This window comes from Scylla paramamosain, unplaced genomic scaffold, assembly GCF_035594125.1.
Source record: "Scylla paramamosain isolate STU-SP2022 unplaced genomic scaffold, ASM3559412v1 Contig12, whole genome shotgun sequence".
NCBI classification, from domain to species: domain Eukaryota; kingdom Metazoa; phylum Arthropoda; class Malacostraca; order Decapoda; family Portunidae; genus Scylla; species Scylla paramamosain.
Genome location: NW_026973677.1, coordinates 955001 through 980000, shown reverse-complemented (window position 1 = coordinate 980000; position 25000 = coordinate 955001). Strand labels below are relative to the sequence as shown.

General features: G+C 40.9%; 2 protein-coding genes across 3 annotated transcripts in view; one reads left to right on the top strand and one right to left on the bottom strand.

The window, feature by feature from the left end:
- Positions 1-17926, top strand: part of LOC135097097 (uncharacterized) — a 31308-nt gene extending 13382 nt beyond the window's left edge. The window contains exons 3-7 of one of the 2 annotated variants that reach the window (XM_063998860.1): positions 3897-4087; positions 4281-4430; positions 16658-16799; positions 17175-17310; positions 17913-17926. In XM_063998860.1, coding sequence (XP_063854930.1) covers positions 3897-4087; positions 4281-4430; positions 16658-16666 — 350 coding nt within the window. In that variant the 3' untranslated portion in view covers positions 16667-16799; positions 17175-17310; positions 17913-17926. Of the gene's footprint in view, positions 1-3896; positions 4088-4280; positions 4431-16657; positions 16800-17169; positions 17311-17912 lie in introns of both variants that reach the window. The other variant, XM_063998859.1, reaches the window with a different exon arrangement.
- A 4037-nt stretch (positions 17927-21963) lies between these two features.
- Positions 21964-25000, bottom strand: part of LOC135097098 (uncharacterized) — a 4184-nt gene continuing 1147 nt past the window's right edge. The window contains exons 1-3 of the mRNA XM_063998861.1: positions 24616-25000; positions 23232-23332; positions 21964-22893 (exon numbers count right to left, since the gene is read on the bottom strand). The exon at positions 24616-25000 is cut by the window's right edge and continues 1147 nt beyond it. Of these exons, the coding sequence (XP_063854931.1) occupies positions 22656-22893; positions 23232-23332; positions 24616-24618 (342 nt within the window). The 5' untranslated portion in view covers positions 24619-25000 and the 3' untranslated portion in view covers positions 21964-22655. The remainder of the gene's footprint in view (positions 22894-23231; positions 23333-24615) is intronic.

Genomic DNA, 25000 nt, shown 5'->3' with positions numbered 1-25000 from the left:
CAAATCCATATTTATTTGTTTCCTAAAGGAGACTTTAGGATGATATTTACTTGAGGTTTGTGGTGCAAGCTTCAATTTTGCCATGAAAGAAATATTGTCACAAGTAGGTAAGCTGAAATTCATTTAATGGCCATTATATGTAATTTCTTTCCAACTGCTTACTATATCAGATATAAAACAGCATTATAAGAAGCCTACCAGGCCTATTCCTGTGAATGCCTATCTGGTAGATTCTATATCTGATATAAAATATTATTACTAGCCTTACTTTTAAACTTACTGTAAATACTATGAAGTGTTTGAGAAGGTTACTGAGGTTACTGCCATGGAAATTGTCAAGTATAATGTCATACTTTAATCTGTGTAAAGGGCAAGGAAAATGCAGAAAGCCCACATACATTATGTGAGGTGGCTGAGCATTGTGTACCCCTGATGGTGGCTTATATCTCTGGTAACCTTTATGACCAGAGGAAGGAGGAGGGTTGGTAGACTGTTGTGGGCTTGTAGGGGTCTCCTCAGTGTTGCTTCCTCCTGTTTTTTTGTACTCTATTTTTTTTTTAGAGATTTTGTTAAGAGTGCTTTCATATGGTTGATCTGTCCATCTGTTTATTTTAACAATTTATTTTTTCTGTCTTTCCATCTGTTTCTGTTTCTCCCTATCTGTCTTTCTGTCTGCTTCTAAATATCTGCCTACCTGTACTACTAAAAAGATAAAAAAAAATGTTGAATGTCAATATTGCATGCTTTTTCAAAACACTGAAGAATAGCCAATATCTTAATAGATATAAAATAATTTTCCCTACATAAGGCTCTATAAGAAACAATGGCAGCTACTCTTTATTCATTCCTTGAGTTACTTTTCCCCAGTGGCCATAGAGCTACAGCACGGAGGTGGAGGTGATGCTGTAGAAGTGAGCTGAATGTGATGTGTAACATTGGCTTAGAGGTGATCAGCCTTTGGAGAGGGGCCGTAGCTGCCTCCCATATAGGGACTAATCGAGTTCTGGGGGGTCAGGTCTGGCTGGCCTCTGTGAGACAATTGGACAGTTGGAGATTATGGTGGGAGATGCCTGGATGTGCCCTATAGATGTTTGTATGGTTGCCTCCCTCCAAGGGTCCCTTAAAGTTGTGTACACTCTGTAGGAGGTATTTCTTACCTTATTGAATTATGAAAATTTGCTTTCATTAATCTCACCTGTCAAAGTCACTGCTATGGAATGTCTGCCACTACACTGAACAATGTGGGCCGGGCTGCCACATGTATGATGATTTTTGTCCTGCCCTAAATTTAAGATCCGGACTTAGAGAAATGTTTAAGTGAAACTTTGAGCCAGAAACTGAAAGAGAATGAAAGGTGATGAAAAATATCCACTGCTTAGTAGAGTTTGAAGGAAAAAATGATACAGTAAAATCCCTCTTATCTGGCATCAATGGGACCGCTGACATGCCGGATACTTGAATAGAAGTGAAATTATGCCCACAATCACCACCCTACACTCACGCATCTTACCATAACAAAGATCAGCTGATCGCTGTGCCGCGCGTCGCCGCCCGTGCTGCCACCTCACACTCACCAGCACAGTTGTAGCATTGGGCCTGTAATTGTGACTCCTTCTGATCTTTTCAAGCTGAACCACTCGTATAACACTTTGTCCATCATTTCATTATGATGATACTGCAGTGTGTGATGATTTTCCACTGCCTTTGGGGTGTCGGTGACTTTCATGTAATCCCGCAACTTTTTCGTTTGGGATTTAATGTCATAAATAGTTGATGAGCCCACACCATATTCTGCCATTAGTTGCTGTCTGCTTTCACCTCTCTCTAATCATCGACAAATTTCTACCTTCTGCTTAAGTGTAAGCACAACACGCTTCCTCTTTTCTACAACTTTAGGTATGATGAAGGCGTCAGGTGATAAACAGTGCACATGCGGGACTGAGTCACTGAGTAAACACAGTGCAGTGGACCACAGGTGGTGCGAAGCAGTGTGCTCTGGTGGCGAGGGGACAAAGTATGCCTCACGCGGGAATTTTAATCAATTTTATGAGTACACATTGATTTTTTTATAGATTTTAAGGCTCGGGGAAAAATGTGCCGGATACTTGAAGCTGCCGGATACTTGAATGCCGAGGGATTTTACTGTATTAGGGGTTGGCCTGGTGGCGCCCATGCTGGGAGGGGGTGCATTTTGGGCATCGCAGCGGGATATTGGCAGCAGCATTATGTGATGGGATATCCGGCTGGCGTTAGTCAACCCTTGCGAATCCAACCCTTCGTGGTATTCCTTCTCCCCCCTCATTAGGTCTCCTCCTGTTCCCCCCCATGAAAGTGTAGTGGCCCCCAGGCTTGGAGGAGGGCCTTTGTTACACCATTTGGCCAAGTTTCCTGTTGGGTGCACAGCCATATTGGTAGGTTGGCTGATCAGGCACCACCTGTCTGGTGTGAGGCTCTGCCCCTCCTCCCCATGTGTAGTTGCAATGGTGGTTGTGACAGCGGTGGTAGTGGTGGTAACACAGTGGTCATATGGTGGTGCTCGCATGGCGTTTGGTGGCTCAAGAACTGTGAGATAGTGATCTGTGTAATACTCCAGCAAGTTTCTTGTTATAATCTTGTAATCAAAGGGCTTTTCACAACACAGTGAAGTGAATAGATGAGTACCCTGTTGTGGTTACATTAGCAACTTTTTGTATGTGTCATTGTATGAAGGACTGTGCCAGTAGTCAGTAACCTTGAAATGTTATTGAGGAATCTGCTGCACACACATTGTTATGACTTATGACTGAGTAAGTATTTAATGGTATAGTGATAGCATGGTTTCTTATCTTCACAAGACACACATGTGAGGTGGTGTACTCTTGGCAGCAGTGCAGCAACACACAGGACAAGAGATTTTGGGGAAAATGTTATGTCTTGTGTAGCTGTGGTGTAGCACTTTGAGAGTTGGCTTATATCAAGACTGAAGGATATTATTTTATCCCTGCAAGTACAGTAGTGTGCTACAGTATTTTGTGCAATAATTGCCAATGGCTGTTATATATCTAGACCACAGTGATCTGTAGCTCAGTGAAGGCTTATTGATTTGAGCTTTTCTTTTCCAAGTAAGAAAAATATTTAGGCTTGGTGGTGGCCATAGAGTGGAATCATTAATCATAATGGGATCATTGAAGGAGTGGGGACAGAGGGCAGGTACACCTGGGTGGCAGGAGGCTCACTAATGCTTCCTGGCCAGGCAGGAGGCCTCCCTCCACCCACCATCAAGGATCACAAATTACTAGAGGTACTGGTAACACTGAGGAACAGTTATGAGTCCTGAGAAATTACTGCTGTGATGAAAATATAGGGTGTGTACTGCTTTACATAATGTGTAGTGTGTGTGTGTGTTTGTGTGTGTGTGTGTGTAGACACATTTTGTTTATATTTTCAATGATGAAGATTGTGAGTGTTTTGGTTGAGGTTTCATGGATGACTATAATTGCTCTGAACATGAAGGGAACATTATATCCTTTATGTAGTTGTAATGGTTGCCATGTGATATATGTTTTTACAGTTTATTTATATACATAAACCATGTATGCTTTCTTTTTAGTATATATACATAACATATTTAAGCATTAACTGTTGTTGAAAACCAGGCAAGCTATATTCATCATTTATTCATGAATAGTTCTTATTGTAAGATTTTTAAAGCATATTTGGATCAAATTTTATCATAAGAGCTTTAATGTTTTAGGCACCAATATGTTATTGTTTATCTGATGACCCCCACAAGTTGGTGATGAGAAAAACAAACCACAGCATCATAGGTTGTAGCTTTGTACATCAAATTTGTTACAAGAATAACAGAAAGAGTGTTGACAGTATTTGTGTAATTACTGTTCATCCTTTGCTTGCAGGTGAGCATTTACTGTCTCCTAAGAAAAACATCAGCGGAGGAGACGTGACCCTTGACTCTGTGTCTCCTCTTAACTCTCCGTCCTTCACCCTCAATGAGACAGTACCAGACTTCAATCTTGACTTCAACCTTGATGAAGCCTTGAAATTTGTTGGACTGAACTGCTCTGAGACTGGGGAAACTGTCTGGAAGGTGAGTTGTCTATTTTGCAATAGATATTACCATTAGGAGATAATAGATTACTTATTAGCCCATTGGCTATTATGACTTTGCCTTATACTGAAGGAAATTGCCTGGTTGGATGACTGGAATATACTCATTTAAAAGGATGTTAATGCACAGTCAGTGAAGAGCTTGGTCAGTAGCTATGAAAGTGTTATCTCAGCCCTCAGAGCCTGAACCCACCTCTGACAACAAGGAAAGCCCTGGTAAGGAGGAGGAGGACAGCGAGGACAGCTTAGACACCTTGAACGACACCCTGGACCATATGATCCAGGCCTCCCAGCTTCATCCTCAACACCCGTGCTCACTACAGGTAAGTGTCTGCCTCTCCTGTGCATGGTCATCCAGAATATAAGAATGGGAGGAAAGGAGACCATAAAAGACCAGCTGACCCACGCAAGGTGGCTCCTGGTCAATTCAGGGCAGTATGAGGTTCTTCCCTGTCAGAGCACCAGTGTAATATGTCATTTAAAATTTTAAAAAAATTTTTCCATGTTTATTGAAAAAGAAGGGAATTGCAATGTGATATTAAATACAAATATTCCAGAATAAGCATTTTCTCATGCGTTAAGCCTGCATGGCAGACTGAACCAATTTAAGGTTATTACAAAGCTAGCTCAAATAAAAAGCACAGCCATTCCATCTCAAATTTTTAACTGGTGCTTTCTTTTGGGAGAGAACACCAAGTTTTTTTTTTTTTTTTTTTTTTTTTTTTTTTTTTTTGTGTGTGTGTGCATTTGACCTGGCTTTATATTTGTATGACAAGAAAAGAAACAAGTAAATAAATATAGATCAACAGATGCAAACAGTATAGTAATTTTGCCATACCAGCATCAAAAGTGAATTAATATTGATGACTAGATAGATAACACACACAATAGCAGTAGCTGAGCATAGCGTGATGAGAATGTCAAGGAACAGTGCGGCATTAACCAGTGATTTACAATGGCACAGAAACACAACCACCTTGGCGGTGCGGGATATGGAGTGATGGAGTCAGACAGACGGGAGTGGTGTGCTGTCATTGTTCAGTCTGCAGTCAGGTCATTACAGCGTGAGGTGAGGCATGGGAGAGTGGCGGGGAGAGGAGAGGAGAGGGAAGGAGGAGGGTTGCGGATTTCAGTCAAGTAATGTCTTGGTGCCGTTTCGAACATTTCCTGCATGACAAGGTGAGCTTAGCGGGTCGTGACGTGCTGGGTTCCTCACTGACTGCTGTGTGTGTGTTCTGTCAAGGTAATTCTGCCGTGTTTTTCCCCTAATTCCCTGCGATGCCCGTACAGTGAGTGAGTCAAGTCTGGGTCTCCCATAGTGTTGTTTATTATATTTATTTTCTGGAGGAATGAACGCTTTGGTTGTTATTATTATTATTGCTAGTACTTATTCTACTACTACTACTACTACTACTACTACTACTACTACTACTGCTAGTACTAGTACTACTACTACTACGATTACGACTACTACTGTACTGAGGGAGCTTGATAGGAGGTGTGTGTGTGTGTGTGTGTGTGTGTGTTACAGTGCTTGTGTTCACTCACTTACACAAGGCGGTTTTCTTATCAGATTTTTTTTTTTTTTATCTTTGTAATGCTGTAGTTGAACAATCTTGATGCTTTTTAGTAGTTCTTGCATCATTCGTGCAGGACTTCTTGTGCTGCTGGTGGATTGAATTAGCAGTGTTTAGGAGACAAAACGCATACATTTATGGCAGAGTACCCAGGGAGTGTATTTCATTGCAAAGTAACATTACAGAATATGATAGACGGTTTCCTCTACAAGCAAAGTGAGAGAGAATAGCGAGTGATATATAGACAGAAAGCCACAGCTGTCATGGACGATAATTACTTAGAAATTGAGGATGGGAAGGGAAACGAAAAAGATAATGATGACAAATGAGAAGTTGGCTGGCGGCAAGATTACACTTGTTTGCTTCTTATGCCTTCAAAACAAGACAGCTAACATTTCAGACACCTGTCCGTGAAAATATAGTCTTTGTAACTAAAAATAATCCAGCAAGATATTTTTAGCATCTATATTTCATGCTCCTGAAGTTAGTGGTAGCGAAACAAGACGAGTTTGTTTCTTATGCCTTCAAAACGAGAGATACAACATTTTAGGAAATAGCGGGTGATGGAATAATATCTTCCCTATTGAAATTGGTACCATAAAATACTTTTAGCATCTATATTTCTTGATTATGAAGGTGATGGTAACTTATAGTAGCAAAATAAATTAACGCATTTCTGAATCATATGTGGTTTGTTGCAGTATTGCAGTACCTAAGTGAAATGACACTTTGACTACAACATGGGGTAGCGAAAAAAAATGAATGGACAGACGGACGATTTTTTCCGGTCACGCGCCGAGAAACATCTACCTTATCTACTCTTGTTGGCATATTAATAGTTGCAGAATTTTCTCATGTTTATCAAGTGTTGCCCATCGAGTGTTGGTTCAGGTGCTGATAGCGGCAGTGATGATGGTGATAATGGTGATGGAAAGTGTGTTGATGGTGATGACGGTGGTGGTAACCAAATAGTTCATATCCAATGTAACTAAAATAGTTTATATCCTCTAGTATATATACATATTTATTTCTGTTTGTTTAATTATTCTCAAAACAAATATTTGCTTGTTTATAATCAGATTCCACTTCAATTTTCTCTATTTCTCATGTATAATTATGATTTTTCTCCTTTCCTTCCTGTTCTTGCAAAGCCATTTATCCCTAAATCTTTTGTTATTGCTATTTATTTATTTTTTTTTTACATTTTCTTCAATTAGATTTTTAGTTTAGTGTTGTTTTACATTTCAGTATTAAGTAGATATTAAGTGTGCCCAAAAAGCTTGTGCTTCATAAGGGGCTGTTTGTCTTTCAATTAATTGTACCTTAAGCTTATATATGTACTACAGACAAACATAATAAAGTGTTTAAAGTGTTTAAAGGTATGGTAACAGTGGTGATGACGGCGGAGAGACAGCGGTGTCGGCGGTGTTCAGAACAACAGTCACACTTATCCTCGTTGTTAAGATATTTGCTTTTAGCGGCCTCATATGTCATGATAAGCAGCAGCAGATTCCTTGGTATAGTGAGAGAGTTTAGGGAGCTGCACAACTCAGTTAAGACGCAGAATTGTATGCCACGTGCTGCTAAAGTGAAGAAAGCTGAAGATGACACTAAACTTCACTTTGTGAATCAACTAAACCTTATGACACACACTGAATTTTACAGTAAACCTTATGACAGACACATAACTACAACCAGAGCAGCAATAATGATGAGTACAACAATAATTCTAATAATAATGATAATGCATTGATAAGCTGTATACTATAATATTCTAACTCCATTTTCTCTCTCTCTCTCTCTCTCTCTCTCTCTCTCTCTCTCTCTCTCTCTCTCTCTCTCTCTCTCTCTCTCTCTCTCTCTCTCTCTCTCTCTCTCTCTCTCTCTCTCTCTCTCTCTCATACTTAACGTAGATATCTTTCTGTAAAATGGTGTAATTGGTCAGGAGATCACGGAACTTGCTCCTTACCTGGCGTTGAAATCCCTGTAGCACATTGAGCAGTGTGGAGATAATGCAACAGAAAAGAATGGCATTAGGCTTTTGGACGATAATAATCTTTCATTAAGACATCTTTCTCCGCAGTTTTCATTCTTTGATGTTCTCAGCTTCCTGCGCTTGTGACTCTGTAATTGGTGTGCTGTGTAATATTACTGCAAGTGTCTGAAAAAAAAATAAATAACGAGTATTAGATGTATTCTGGTGTTGATTTCTGCGTCACTTAGGCAGGTAAGTGGCAGGCGTGAGGGTGGTCCTTTAAGTGGCTATTTGACCTGTGTTATTTGTTACTGCAGGTGGGCTGGAAACTTGTTGAACTTGTTGAAAATGTTGAACTGGTGGTGGTGTTGGTGGACTGAGAGGGAGGCGCCGCCACCCACACACGTGAGAGATGGCCAGGACATGGAGTGTGGGGGAGTGTGTGTGTGTATGTGGAGGATGAGGGGTGTGTGTGTGTGTGTGTGTGTGTAGGGCGAGGGGAAGTGTGTGAGGAGTGTGCGTGGACTGTATAGAGTTTAAGTGAAGGAAGTTGAAGATGACTAAATTCTACAGTAAACCTTATGACACACAATGTAATAGCTACAACCGGAGCAGCAATAATGAAGAAAATAATTTACAAGACGAGTGGGAGTGTGTGGAGAGTGTGGAGTGTAGGAGTGCCAGAGTGGGTGTGGCATGACCAACTGCTTGACAATGTGGATGATTTATTGAGAGAGAGAGAGAGAGAGAGAGAGAGAGAGAGAGATTATAGTATCATATCTCTCAAAGTACATTGATGTTGAAGGCAAAATTGATTCAGTTAACATAATTACCAAACGAAACAAGGAACTTTACTTTAAGACCCAGAGAGAGAGAGAGAGAGAGAGAGATGGTTTGGGGGAGGTGACAGAAAGGGGCGATGTTTGGCAATAGGGAGGCTGAGACAGGGCCCCGCCAAGCCTGCCCGGTTAGGCTTACTGCTGCTCGGGGCTGTGAGCTGGTGACGGTGTGACGGTGTGACGGTGGCGGCTCATCATTAATCACAGTCCACGGTGAATGTAGCCAATCACAGCAGAATCACGACCAATCATAAACTCGTCACGACCAATAAGGGCGGAAATTGCTGCAAAACCGGGTCCCATTGGTGGAGAGGCTGCCAGATCGCTTTCACCACCAGATTCTTTACACATTCCTCTAGACTCCGATATTCATTAAGGTTTTATGATGCACCATCCATCTCTTCTTTTGTGCTTTAGGAATCACTGGGTTACTTTCTCAAGCCTCTTAGCGGCTTGGTGTAAAATGTTCACTAACTGCTTGAAAATATCGGGACTCACTCGTATGTTGCAATGTTTGTTGCCACGAGCTTGGGGAGTTTGACCTCTCGAGTGCATCGGCATTCTCAAGTCCCTTTCACACGCTGGGGGATACATTGACTCCTGGAGAGAGAAGTCAGTGCCACCACCACCATCACCACTACCCCTACTCCTACCCCTAACCCAACCACTACCACCCACCACCCACCACCACCACGACCACACTGTCCTTGCTTCCTGCTTGGTGAACAGAGCTGCAGGATGTTCCGTGAAGCATCTGCTGCCCATGGTGTATATATATATATATATATATATATATATATATATATATATATATATATATATATATATATATATATATATATATATATATATATATATATATATATATATATATATATATATATATATATATATATATATATATATATATATATATATATATATATATATATATATATATATATATATATATATATATATATATATATATATATATATATATATATATATATATATATATATATATATATATATATATATATATATATATATATATATATATATATATATATATAGGAGGAGGAGGAGGCAGTAGACACCTGCCAAAACGATAATTACTCCCAGTGAGGTCTAAAGCACTGTTCAGGGGATGCTGTGAACTTATCATTAAACCCAGCTGTGACCTCACTGAACGTTTCCCTTTGTGTCTCACAACACAAGGGGGCAGTCACAGCCTGCCCTCTAAAGACAACTCTCTTCCTCCACACAAAACTACAAGCACCTAATAACACACACACCCTTCACTCAAAAATTTTAAAATCATGGCGACTCCTACACCAGCCTCGGAGTCCTCATCTGGGGAGGAGACCATAAATGTCCCCAGGTCGGACTGCCTTTCTGTCGACGACCCTAAGTGTCTTGACATCCCCCTCAACTTTTTCTTCATTAACTTCTGCAACATTCGCGGTCTAAGATCTAATTTTCAATCTGTAGAACACCACCTCTCCTCTTCTAAACCTAATCTTCTTTTCCTCACTGAAACTCAGGTGTCTGAGGCAACTGACAGTAGCCCATTTTCTGTTCCCTCCTACTTTCTCTATCCTCATTTTCGATCCAAAGCTGGATGCTGCGTTTATGTGCACAATGACTTAACCTGCTCTTGTGCCCACGCTCTTGAGTCTTCTGAGTTTTCCACCATCTGGCTACGACTACAGAGTCATTCTCATACTAAATTTATCTGTGCTATGTACCTCTCTCCTAACTCCTCTGACTATAAGAAATTCTTTGACTACTTAACTTCCAAAGTGGAGCACATTCTGACCCTCTTCCCTTTTCCAGAGATCTCCATTCTTGGAGACTTCAATGTTCACCACCAGCTTTGGCTTTCCTCTCCCTTCACTGACCATCCTGGTGAACTAGCCTACAACTTTGCTATCCTGCATGACCTAGAGCAATTGGTGCAACACCCTACTCATATTCCTGACCGTCTTGGAGATACGCCCAACATTCTTGACCTTTTCCTGACCTCTAATCCTTCTGCTTATGCTGTCACCCTTTCTTCTCTGTTGGGCTCCTCCGATCACAATCTCATATCTTTATCTTGTCCTATCACTCCAATCCCTCCTCAGGATCCCCCTAAGTGAAGGTGCCTCTGGCGTTTTGCCTCTGCTAGTTGGGGGGACCTGAGGAGGTATTTTGCTGATTTTCCTTGGAATGACTACTGCTTCCGTATCAGAGACCCGTCTTTGTGTGCTGAGCGCATAACAGAGGTGATAGTGTCTGGCATGGAGGCGTACATTCCTCACTCTCTTTCTCGTCCTAAACCTTCTAAACCTTGGTTTAACACAGCTTGTTCTCGTGCTATACATGATAGAGAGGTGGCCCACAAAAGGTACCTAAGCCTTCCATCACCAGAATCTCATGCACTTTATATTTCTGCCCAGAACCATGCCAAGTCTGTTCTCCAACTAGCCAAAAACTCCTTCATTAACAGAAAATGTCAAAACCTTTCAAGATCTAACTCCCCTCGTGATTTCTGGCATCTAGCCAAAAATATCTCCAATAACTTTGCTTCTTCTTCTTTCCCTCCTCTACTTCAACCAGATGGCACCACTGCTATCACATCTATTTCTAAAGCTGAACTCTTTGCTCAAACCTTTTCTAAAAACTCTACCTTGGACGATTCTGGGCTTGTTCCTTCCTCTCCTCCGCCCTCTGACTACTTCATGCCACGTATTAAAATTCTTCGCAATGATGTTTTCCATGCCCTCGCTGGCCTAAACCCTCGGAAGGCTTATGGACCTGATGGGGTCCCTCCTATTGTTCTCCGAAACTGTGCCGCCGTGCTTGCACCTTGCCTAGTCAAACTCTTTCAGCTCTGTCTGTCAACATCTACCTTTCCTTCTTGCTGGAAGTTTGCCTACATTCAACCTGTTCCTAAAAAGGATGACTGCTCTAATCCCTCAAACTACCGTCCTATTGCTTTAATTTCCTGCTTATCTAAAGTTTTTGAATCTATCCTCAACAGGAAGATTCTTAAACATCTATCACTTCACAACCTTCTATCTGATCGCCAGTATGGGTTCCGTCAAGGCCGCTCTACTGGTGATCTTCTGGCTTTCCTTACTAAGTCTTGGTCATCCTCTTTTAGAGACTGGTGAAACTTTTGCTGTTGCCTTGGACATATCAAAAGCCTTTGATAGAGTCTGGCACAAAGCTTTGATTTCCAAACTACCCTCCTACGGTTTCTATCCTCCTCTCTGTAACTTCATCTCAAGTTTCCTTTCTGACCGTTCTATTGCTGCTGTGGTAGACGGTCACTGTTCTTCTCCTAAATCTATTAACAGTGGTGTTCCTCAGGGTTCTGTCCTGTCACCAACTCTCTTCTTATTATTCATTAATGATCTTCTAAACCAAACTTCTTGTCCTATCCACTCCTATGCTGATGATACCACCCTGCACTTTTCCACGTCTTTTCATAGACATCCAACCCTTCAGGAGGTAAACATATCATGCAGGGAAGCCACAGAATGCCTGACTTCTGATCTTTCTAAAATTTCTGATTGGGGCAGAGCAAACTTGGTATTGTTCAATGCCTCAAAAACTCAATTCCTCCATCTATCAACTCGACACAACCTTCCAGACAACTATCCCCTCTTCTTCAATGACACTCAACTGTCCCCCTCTTCTACACTGAACATCCTCGGTCTGTCCTTTACTTATAATCTGAACTGGAAACTTCACATCTCCTCTCTAGCTAAAACAGCTTCTATGAAGTTAGGTGTTCTGAGACGTCTCCGCCAGTTTTTCTTACCCCCCAGCTGCTAACTCTGTACAAGGGCCTTATCCGTCCATGTATGGAGTATGCTTCACATGTCTGGGGGGGTTCCACTCATACTGCTCTTCTAGACAGGGTGGAATCAAAAGCTTTTCGTCTCATCAACTCCTCTCCTCTAACTGACTGTCTTCAGCCCCTCTTTCACTGCCGCAATGTTGCATATCTAGCTGTCTTCTACCACTATTTTCATGCCAACTGCTCTTCTGATCTTTGCTAACTGCATGCCTCCCCTCCTTCCGTGGCCTCGCTGCACAAGACTTTCTTCTTTCTCTCACCCCTATTCTGTCCACCTCTCTAACACAAGAGTTAACCAGTATTCTCAATCATTCATCCCTTTCTCTGGTAAACTCTGGAATTCCCTGCCTGCTTCTGTATTTTCACCTTCCTATGACTTGAATTCCTTCAAGAGGGAGGTTTCAAGACGCTTATCCACCAATTTTTTACCACTGCTTTGACCATTTTTGGGACTGGCATTTCAGTGGGCATTTTTTTTTATTAGATTTTTGTTGCCCTTGGCCAGTATCCTTCCTACATAAAAAAAAAAAATATATATATATATATATATATATATATATATATATATATATATATATATATATATATATATATATATATATATATATATATATATATATATATATATATATATTTTTTTTTTTTTTTTTTTTTTTTTTTTTTTTTTTTTTTTTTTGCTTCGATGAATAGAGTGTTGGCATTTTTGAGACAACTCCCATATATCCTTGAAATCACACCTGTCTTTTTTTAATCTCTTATCACACTTTTTTTACGTAACCTTCCTACGGCAAAGGTTGGTTTGTATCGTGTAGGTGTTCAAGATAACTGCCTTATGCTTCTAAGCCGTCATGTGAGACACTTTACAGTCATTACGATAGTTTTGAAAGGCCACAAGTATGATTAGTTGTGCTTCCATGCGTTTTTTTTTTTTTTCCACTGATAGAGCAGAATCCTTATTAAATTATAAATAGAATAATGAAAAACACACTTGCAAACACAATAACCTTCATTGTAACCAGTTAAAGTTATAGAGATAAGACGCTGAAGCATTTGAGAGATGGAGACCTTTCAGACACACACACACACACACACACACACACACACACACACACACACACACACACACACACACACACACACAGCAAATCACATACATGACTCCATTTTGTGTACACTTAGCTAATCTGGAAATACAGCCCATTCCAGCCCATTCCAGGCTCATTCCAGTCCCTTATTACCCTGTTCCAGTTTATTCCATCATTTTTTTTTTTTTTTTTACCTTTTTTACCTTGTTCTGCTGGGTCTGTCTGGCCTGTGTTTGGTTCTGCTGGGTCTGTCTGGCCTGTGTTTGGTTCTGCTGGGTCTGTCTGGCCTGTGTTTGGTTCTGCTGGGTCTGTCTGGCCTGTGTTTGGTTCTGCTGGGTCTGTCTGGCCTGTGTTTGGTTCTGCTGGGTCTGTCTGGCCTGTGTTTGGTTCTGCTGGGTCTGTCTGGCCTGTGTTTGGTTCTGCTGGGTCTGTCTGGCCTGTGTTTGGTTCTGCTGGGTCTGTTTGGCCTGTGTTTGGTTCTGCTGGGTCTCTGTTTAGCCTGTGTTTGGCCAAACAGGCTACCATTATTGGTACAAAGGTTACACTGGAATGAAATTAGTTGAAAAATATACTGCATAATTATTGGCAATGAAAAGATTGTGTGTTGAAAAGATAGTGATGAGGGATTCCGGGATGTGTTTCACTGTACAGAGTGGTGGCTGCCTCTAAGTGTTCGGGAGCACCTTACATGGCACCAAGAGGTAGTTAGTATATCCTCACCTTACAGAAAAAAAAAAAAAGTTCTTGACCAGACATGGGCATCATTATAAATTATTATGATTTTATTTTGATTATGGTCTGGAATACTTTTTTGATTGATTATATTATGATTAGTTTTAGCTATTTTTATTGTGGTTATTTTTTTCTTTTTGTGCATGATTAGGATTAGATTATAATCACATTTCTCTGTGATTATTTATAAAAAGATAATAATTAACAGTGATTAAGTACAATGCCTAAATAGGCAGCAAACTACATCTCTTAGGAGCACTGTTCCATTTTTGAGCATAGCAATATAACCGCTTAAATCACTTTCTAACTAATGGTATCAAAAACATACATTCTGTGTAAGAGGTTTTATTTGATTTTGCTATACAGTACATAATACATTACTTCTATGAATTTATTTCAGATCATGATCACAGACTTTCACAGCAATAAGGAAAACAAAGTATTTCTCTTTGAAAAATATAGAACTTGTTATACACATGATTTCTTATAGGCTAGGTTATTTCTCATGTAATGTCTTCTTTACTATATGTTGATTGCACTTGATAAACATCAACTCCTCAAAGCGAACATCGGTCATTCTGCATCGTTCAGGACAAAAGACTTTCCCAGCAATGGAGAAAAGTGTCTGATCTGGAGCCGATGAAGCTGGGATGCACAGATATTGGAGCCAGTATAGTTAGTTGAGGCAGTGTTGACTGATTCTGTTCTCAGAAGAGAAGGGGATCACTGTCATCCTCTGTTCTTGGTTGACTCAGGTTGGATTCTACTTGTGATACAGTTGATGTTAATATACAGTGGGAAGAGCTCGTTGATGCTGATGGTGTCATGAATCTGAACACCTTGCACTTCTTTGTAGGGGCCTCCTTATTTTCTTCAGTGGTAGTAGGCATAATTTCATCTACTGTAGACTTCAGTAGGGATTTCATGAACATGACTTATGGTAAGCTCCAGTCCATCTTAAAGCATGGATCTAGGAAAGAAGCCAGCCCAAACATCTCCATGTCTTCATAGATCTTCAATCTTTTCTCGATTGAGCTTTTGAGAGTAGTAATAATCTTTGACTTGTATGTCTGTGACACTTGATCAAGCTCATCGTTCAATCCACAAATGCATGGAATTACTGTGCTTGACATTACAACATTCTCTCCCTGACACACTAGAGTTGCTACTTTAAATGGTATCAAGATGCCTGTTATTTCTTTGATGAGATTAACTTCATATTTGGTTAGCTTTACTGAACAAGCTGGGCTGGATCAGTATTCAGAAGGGAGCGAATCATCTTGTTACTGCTATTCCATTGGATTGCGTTTTTGGCCTGAGGTCTGCTTTCACCTTTGAGAATGTCAGATGCCAGTGCAGAATGATGAATATGTGATACTAAACATTAAGCAAAGAAACCACAGTGTCAGTAGCAGTCAGTGGCAGGTTCTCCTCAACAATGCCTCAAAAAATTGTTGAATTCTCCAGGGAAGCAAGGAAACCAATTTCATTACCTCAACTCTGCCTCATAAAGTTATTGATAGAAACTCCAGTGAAGCAAGGAAACCATATTGTCAGTACCAGTCAGGCTCTTAAGGCTGAAGAACACACACACACACACACACACAAACACACACAATTGATCGTTGTCGATGTGTTCAGTGTGTGGCACATGGATGCGCTGGAACCAGGGCAGTGATGGCGATGAGGCTGGCAAACATGAACAGCCAGGCCAGGTACACCACACCCATCATCTGTGGGGACAACACTGCTCACACAGTGCCGTGGTCAGGACAGAGAATTCCCAGCACCAATGGGGATGAGGGTGGACATCACAATATTCTGCTTGTCGCTGGCTTAGCATAAGGGAGGAGTGATGATAAGGAGGCTGTCTTTGATTCATGCCTCTGTAGTTCATGGGTCACTCAGTATAAAGTTACATTAGCTGTGAATTTAGTTTATTTATTTATTTATTTTTTATTTACTTTTTCTGTAAGAGGGCATTGTGGTCTAGGGCAACAAAGTGGTAATAAAAAAAGGCTCACTTACTCGTGCATCACTCGGTGTAAAGTTGCATTAGTAGTAAAGGATATTTCAAATGATCTGTTTAGTCTAAGGCAAGAGTGACGGTGAGGAGGAAGTGATGAATTAATGCCTCTATAGTACACAGGTCACTCAGTTGAATTAATAACAGTAGTGGTCTTAACATTATAGCAAATTTTCATTATAATTTCTTTAGCATAAGGCAAGAGTGATATTGAGAGGAAAGTGTAGTTTTTAGTAGAGGCAACATGAGGTTAAACTAGCAATAGAAGTTTTTAACCATTCATTTATAAGGCAAGGGAAGTAGTGAGAATGAAATGCAGTTTTTGTCTAATGCATTATGAGGTTACATTAATAGTAGACATTAAATAGAAATAATAATCTTGGGAGTAAAGGAAGTTCTCAGTCATTCATTTATCATTAGGCAAAGGCAGGTAGCACTAAGAAGACAATCCTGAATACCTAGTTCAGTTAACATGAGGTGACAGTTCTTCTGACAGGCACCACGGGTGAAAACATGGAGGTGGACAACAGTGTGGAGATCCCTCTCAACAAGGCTACCATCCTGCAGGGACACCAGAGTGAGGTGTTCATCTGTGCCTGGAACCCAACCACTGACCTTGCCTCAGGGTGGGTGCTCTCTCTCTCACACACACACACACACACACACACACACACACACACACACACACACACACACACACACACACACACACACACACACACACACACACACACACACACACACACACACCACATATAACAGGTGTGACTCTCTGGAAAACATGAACACATTGAGAAAGCACAAATTAGCAGATACGAATAGATATAGACTTGTTCATTCATTCATACACATACGTATTGCTCATGATCGTATCTTCACTCCCTTCTCTCACCCCACATCACCAATCCTTCCTCTCCACCTTGCATCCACTTTGCTCACCCCACGTTATCACTCCTTCTCCATCTCATCTCACTCCACACATTCACTCCTCGACAGGTCAGGAGACAGCATGGCCCGCATCTGAAACATGAATGACAGCACCACCTCCCTGAACCAGCTTGTTCTGCAGCACTGCATTCAGAAAGGAGGCACTGAGAGGTTCCCAGTAACAAAGATGTCACTTCCTTAGACTGGAATGTAAGAGTCTGTCCTGTACTAAATTGCTAGATAATTTTGAGGTCATTTGGGGTTGGAGGTTGTTGGAAGGAGACTAGTGTGGGAAGAGTGAGTGAGATCTGAAGACAGTGTGTGGTTAGGTTAGTGGGGAGAGTGAGGAAGACATGGAGATGAAGTGTGGAGGAAGAATAGAGAAGGACGAGGATCAGAGAAGTGATTGTTTACCACTGCAAGAAGTAGGAGTGACTCGCAAGATGTCTAAACCTGTAAGGGAAAATAATGTATCTTTATCAATCAACCAGGCTGGCAATCATACTCAGTGTAGCCCAGACAGATCATCACACACACTCATACACACACACACACACACACACACACACACACACACACACACACACACACACACACACACACACACACACACACACACACACACCATGCAAACTTTTAGACAAGGCATACCACAGAAAATGGAAAATAAGGAAACAAGATGATGATGATGTCAGGTTTTGCAAGATTTTCAGCAAATTAGAGAAGGATTGAGAAAACACTGAAGACTGGAAGTGAATGTAATCAGCCTAAAGCCCATTAACCTTGACACCACCTTTCCCCTTCCCTTGCAGTGTGACGGCACCTTGCTCATCACAGGATCTTACGACGGTTACACCAGAGTTTGGATGACAGACGGCCGACTAGCCTCCAACTTCGGCCAGCACAAGGGTCCCGTATTTGCCCTTAAGTGGAACAAAAAGGGCAACTACTTCCTAAGTGCTGGAGTGGACAAGGTGAGGAGTGTCATGTGCTCTTGTATCTTGAGGAGTGCGAGAGGATGTGTGTGAGATTGTGTTGTGTTTTGTTCATGGGTGATGGGGGTACGTGCCAGGGGGGAGGGGGAGGGTGCAGGTGTCGTTGGGGTGTGTGGTAGTTGCTCTCTCTCTCCCCTCTCTCCTCTCTCCTGTTCCTCACTCCCCTCTTTCAGAATCCCAGTGAGTCATTACATCTTCCATTTTTCTCCTCTTTCATCCCCTTCAGGGCTTGTAGGGAGTCTAGCCTTGAGCTTCTAGTGCCCTGGTAGTCCCTGAAGGAGCGTGAGGATATGATTTCTAGTACATAAAATTATTTTTATGGTAGAATACCATTCCATCTCTCTCTCTCTCTCTCTCTCTCTCTCTCTCTCTCTCTCTCTCTCTCTCTCTCTCTCTCTCTCTCTCTCTCTCTCTCTCTCTCTCTCTCTCTCTCTTCATTATTCTTTTTTCATTCATTGTTACTTATCTTTGTTTTATATGACATGATCTTGGTGCACACAGCAGTATAGACTCTGAGAAGGTGAGTTAATGGACCAGTTAGAAAACACCGGCATATAATATGAGTATTGTGCACCTGATACATGGCAGGCAAAGCAAAGGAATGAAAGTTAAGTTGATGTAGGCAGAGACAGATTAAAGTATACCATACAGTGCTGGTTGTAACTTAGAGTATTTAAATATGTGTCTGTGAAATATTCAGCTCATATCCCTAATTGCCACCTGCACAGGGCAACGTGAGTGCAGGCATGGGTGTTCCTGGATGCATGCCAGGTACCATGTTTGCTCCCATCCCTGTGGAAGTCATTTCATATTCACCTGAGCTTGTTGGAAGTAAGTCTTCACAACTTTTGTCCCACGTCACCTTATTAACTAAAAAAAATCTCACAAACTTTCATATGACGAACTCTTTCAAATGGGGTTTCAAGACATTTATCCTCCATTATTTGGCTTTTCTATCTGGAATTCTCTGTTGTATCTGGCATTAAGGGTTATTTTTTTATACAATATACTCGTATATATATACTCGTATATATATATATATATATATATATATATATATATATATATATATATATATATATATATATATATATATATATATATATATATATATATATATACATATACACACACACACACACACACACACACACACACACACACGCATACAGATGTTCCCTCATCATATGAACAAGTTTGGTTCCAGATGGTTGTTCATAATTGTTTTGTTCATAAGGAGTTATTTTGTAAATTAATTTTGGTGCATACATTGAGGTTGTGCTAAAACATCACTGTATTGTACTCACTGATAAAGATATTATGTATGTAGTAATAAAACAAATTGATAAATTGTACAAATACTAGTGTACCATGAGTGCAGGCTCTGTTTGCCATTTTTTTCTCCACAATTGTTTCTTTATTAAAACCATCTTACTTTCTATTGAGATGACTTGACACTTTAGCATTTTCACATCATCACTAGCCTTATGATTGTCACCAGCCATGATCAATAATCAGAAAGTTGGAAAATATGCAAACAAATCTTGGAGCACAGTCAAACTGGTGTTAGCAGGTCAGAAGTTGAATGAGAACAACATGGTGTCTCTCTCCTTTGCTATGCATGGATAGTGCTCAAACATGGCACTAGGTGAATTTGAATCTGTGCTGGAGTGACAAACATAATTTGGACTTGTGTGGGGACTCTTGTCCCAGGGATTCTTGTTCCTATCTCCAGATGTTTTTGTAAGTTGAGGAGCATCTGTATTCATGGGTTAGAAGACACAGACCTGAGGTGTAAAGAAGTAGCTGTGGGGATGGGAGATGAAATAAAGGATGATTTTGTTGTGTGAACCCAGTTAACGTGAAGCGCAGTCCATAGAAAGTACCCTGCATCTGTTGTGGCTTAAGGATTGGAGTGAGTGTAGAGCAAGGAATGGTCTCATTATGAAGGGGCAGGGGTGGTAAACCTGTGTATACTGTTGGGCCTTCCTGTGGAAGTATGTGGCAAACTGTGTTAATTATGCCTAGGGTCTGGAGTGTAGCAGGGTGGTCCATGAGACAATCTCTTTCTGGCAGGGGCCAGTAGGACTAAAACCATGAACGATGTGTGTATGTATGAGTGCGTAGTGCTTTGTTTAGGCTGCCTATGTAGGATTGCTAGCCTGGTGGACAGAAAGACTTACACATTAACTAATATTGTATTTGGAATCCTTTCCATGCCTCACTTTTGTCCAGAAGACAGTCATAAGAACTCTGACTACTACCACTCACTGGTCCTCCTTTGCCCACAGCCAGTGCAACTCAGAAGAGCAAGTACAGCAGACAGCACATTGTGGAACCCTCAACAGACCTGCATCAAATCTCAGAGGCAACACAAAATGTGGAAGCCACCTTGGATGCCCTAATCTGTAAGTGTGGCAGTGCTAATGAGACTCATGCATAGACAAATGTACCATTTCATGTGTTGTTTAATTTTTTATTTGTTTATTCATTTATTTTATTTATTTATTTATTTATTTTATTCACTTATTTATTTATTTATTTATTCATTTATATTCATTTATATATGTATTTATTTTTTATTTATTTATTTTTTTGATCATCCCAAGTATTCTTTTAGGAAATTTACACACACACACGCAGGCACACATGCACGCACGCACGCACGCACGCACGCACGCACGCACAGACAGACAGACACACACACACACACACACACACACACACACACACACACACACACACACACACACACACACAGACACACACACACACACACACACACACACACACACACACACACACACACACACACACACTGCCATGTAATCAGTCATTCTTTTATAGTCTTGTATTTTCTTTTCCAGTAGAATGGTAAATAATTTTTTTTCTTTTTTAAAGTGTTTGCAAAGAGCAGCTCACAATATTTTATATTTTTTTCCCCACATTGCCATTCACTTGCATTCACATCTCACGTCCCAGTCACCTTTTTTCCTTTTTCAAAACTTCTTAAGCATTAACTTAGGCCATTCCTTCTCCTAAATCTATTAACAGGGTTCTGTCCTGTCACCCACTCTCTTTTTATTATCCATCAATGACTTTCTAAACCAGGCTTCTTGTCCTGTCCACTCCTATGCTGATGATACCACCCTGCACTTTTCCACATCTTTTCATAGACGTCCAACACTTCAGGAAGTAAACATTTCATTCAGGGAAGCCACAGAATGCCTGACTTCTGAGCTTTCTAAAATTTCTAATTGGGGCAGAGCAAATTTGATATTATTCAATGCCTCAAAAACTCAATTCCTCCATCCATCAACTCAACACAACCTTCCAGACAACTATCCCTTCTTCAGTGACACTCAACTGTCCCCCTCTTTTACACTGAACATCCTCAGTCTGTCCTTTACGTATAATCTGAACTGGAAACTTCACATTTCATCTCTAGCTAAAACAGCTTCTATGAAGTTACGTGTTCTGAAATGTCTCCGCCAGTTTTTCTCACCCCCCCAGCTGCTACCTCTGTACAAGGGCCTTATCCGTCCATGTATGGAGTATACTTCACATGTCTGGGGGGGGGGGGGTCCCACTCATACTGCTCTTTTAGACAGGGTGGAATCAAAAGCTTTTTGTCTCATCAACTTCTCTCCTCTAACTGACTGTCTTCAGCCTCTCTCTCATCAGTGCAATGTTGCATCTCTAGCTGTCTTCTACCACTATTATCATACTAACTGCTCTTCTGATCTTGCTAACTGCATGCCTTCCCTCCTCCCGTGGCCTCGCTGCACAAGACTTTCTTCTTTCTCTCAATCCTGTTCTGTCCACCTTTCTAATGCAAATGTTAACCAGTATTCTCAATCATTCATCCCTTTCTCTGATAAACTGGAACTCCTTGCCTGCTTCTGTATTTCCATTTTCCTATGACTTGAACTCCTTCAATAGAGGGGTTTCAAGACACTTATCCTTCAATTTTTGACTACTGCTTCGGACACTTTTTTTTTTTTTTTTTTTTTTTTTTTTTTTTTTTTTTTTTTGCCCCTGGCCAGTGTCCCTCGTACAGAAAAAAAAAAGTGTAGGTGTCCTGTTTCTTGTTATTTTCTGCAGTTCCTTCAGGTCAGCAAACCCCAAGAACTTATTGTCTGCTTATTTGTCTTGCATGTATCTGTATGTGTGGTTAATATGCTTTATAGAGGGACTGCCTGCCTTGTGTAGTCTTGCAGCTTCCATTATACTCTTATGTACATGGCAGGATATATGAGACTTTCAATTCTTAAGTTATGTTATGCACTTTGCCTTGGCCTCCTTGTGTGAGATTGTCACTCGGTTCATATGCTTTTGAGTTTTAGGTATGTTGGGTAATGTTCTGAAACACTACTAAACCTCACTTCCACTGCTTTTAAAAGGCTCTGGATGAAGTTACATGTGTGTTGAGGTACTTATGCAGGTCTAATGCCAAATTAACAAGATTTCAAATTTATCAACAGGAGAAATCTTTCTTGAGAACCCAGCTAATCATCTATGTGGACTCTGAAAATGGTCATAGTGAGAGAGCAGAGTGCTTCAGAATATGGGCCATGGTTTTACACATGCATCATTATCCACTGCATACTCCAGCAGCAGCAGCAGCAGCAGCAGCAGACAGCTAAATGCTGCACCACCCATCAAGAGGATGAAGATTGCAGCCACATCAGAGAGGCTGGCTGTGAATTTAGTCTTCCTGCCACACATTGAAGTTCCTGCTGATAGCCAATTGGACCTCAGCTTGTTCATCAGGCTTGACTCCTGCATCTTCTGAAGGCTGTAGGAAGAATAAGTAAGGTGAGTGTATGAGGGTTTGTAGGGAGAGAAGGTCTGGTACAGAAGATTGAAAAGGAATTGTGTCACTGAAGTATATCATTATGCTTTTATGTTGTGTAATAATATAGCAGTAAAATGCAGGCTGTATGGAAATAAAGGCACATCAGGATTTTATAAGGAGATTAAATTTTATAGGGAAGATTAAAAAGGAATATTGTGTCATTGTATCTGTCTCTTGCACCTTCCTTTCTGACTCCCATCCTTTGCAGTTCCATCCCTCCATCCACTTTCTGTCTTCTCAATCTTAATTCACACACATACACACACGTGCACACACACCTGTGGTCAAATAACTTCCTAAAGGTGAATTTTTTTTTGCAGCCCAATAGCATTGCCTCCTGTGATGTATTGGACTGGCAGTTCCTTGATTCTGGAGGAGTCTGCAATAGGAAGACCACAAATGTAGTAGTTGGTTGTGACATCCATACCTATGAACATGTATTTACCTGCCAGGTGAGTTTTTTATTTGTTTGACGTATTTATTTTCTCTTTTTTTTAATGTAACAGGAGGACTGGCCAGGGACAACAAAAAGAGCAAAAGAAAAGAAAACAAGACCCACTGAACTGCCAGTCCCAAAAGAAAATTCAAAAAGATCATCCAAAATTGGAAGATGTGTCTTGAAACCTCCCTCTTGAAAGAATTTGCATCATAGGAAGGAGGAGGTACAGAAGCATGTAGGGAGTGTGGGATTAGCTAACAGTGAGATACTGGTGGTGGTTATGCTAAATTGAGGAATGTTTGTGGTTTTATCTAAATGAAGAATGAATCTGGCTAATTTATTTTACCTGGTGGAAGAATCTTAATGTTTTCATTTATCAGAGGCAAGATATGAAGCAAATGTTTATGACAATTTCAAGTTTGTATCTTTCTCACTATGAGGAGGACTTATTGATGCTTTTTAATGACCTGTAAAGGAATTTTGTTCAACATTGCTTCATCTTAAGGGATTCAAGGATTAACAAAACCAGACCAAAAAATTTCCAAAGCATTCCAAAACAAGAGAAATAATGAAAAACACTGAAAAACACACTCAAATCATCAACAGATGTATCCAAAGCATCAAAAAGACACAAAGAGAGATGAATATTTCATGAGAAACAATTAGAATATAAAAAAAATACTAAAATCTTGAAAAATACACCAAAACATCAAAAAGACAAAAAAAGGGAGATGAAGAGACCATGACATAGTGAAGATTTTCCTGACACCAACGTGGGAGTTGTTTCTCCAGTCCCTCACTGTGGGAGCTGTGAAGGACTTACCATTCAAGACCTTCTCCAGTCCCTCACTGTGGGAGTTGTGAAGGACTTACCATTCAAGACCTTCTCCAGTCCCTCACTGTGGGAGCTGTGAAGGACTTACCATTCAAGACCTTCTCCAGTCCCTCACTGTGGGAGTTGTGAAGGACTTACCATTCAAGACCTTCTCCAGTCCCTCACTGTGGGAGTTGTGAAGGACTTACCATTCAAGACCTTCTCCAGTCCCTCAGTGTAGGAGTTGTGAAGGACTTACCTTTCAACACCTTCTCCAGTCCCTCACTGTGGGAGCTGTGAAGGACTTACCATTCAAGACCTTCTCCAGTCCCTCACTGTGGGAGTTGTGAAGGACTTACCATTCAAGACCTTCTCCAGTCCCTCACTGTGGGAGCTGTGAAGGACTTACCATTCAAGACTTTCTCCAGTCCCTCAGTGTAGGAGTTCACTAAGTTATCTGGGGACCTCAGCACCACTTTCCACTTTCTGCCATGCCTTTCTCAGCACACAGCACTCACCTGTCTGGGAGCCCACACAGGTTTGCTGCTCCCAGGGAAGAAGAGAAGGCACGTTATAATCTAGCCAGACTGATGTGGTGATATGAGATTGTTCACATCCTAGGTGGTTATTGGAGGCAATCTTGATAAAGGACTAATTAAAAGGGCCTGGAGAAAGCCAGTTGAAGGAAGATCAAGGTAAAGAGTGAGTGAGATGGAAGGATGGAATTGTGCTAGAGCTGCTAAGGATGGGAGTCACAGAAGAAGATGCAAGGGACAGACACAACCAAAGAAGAC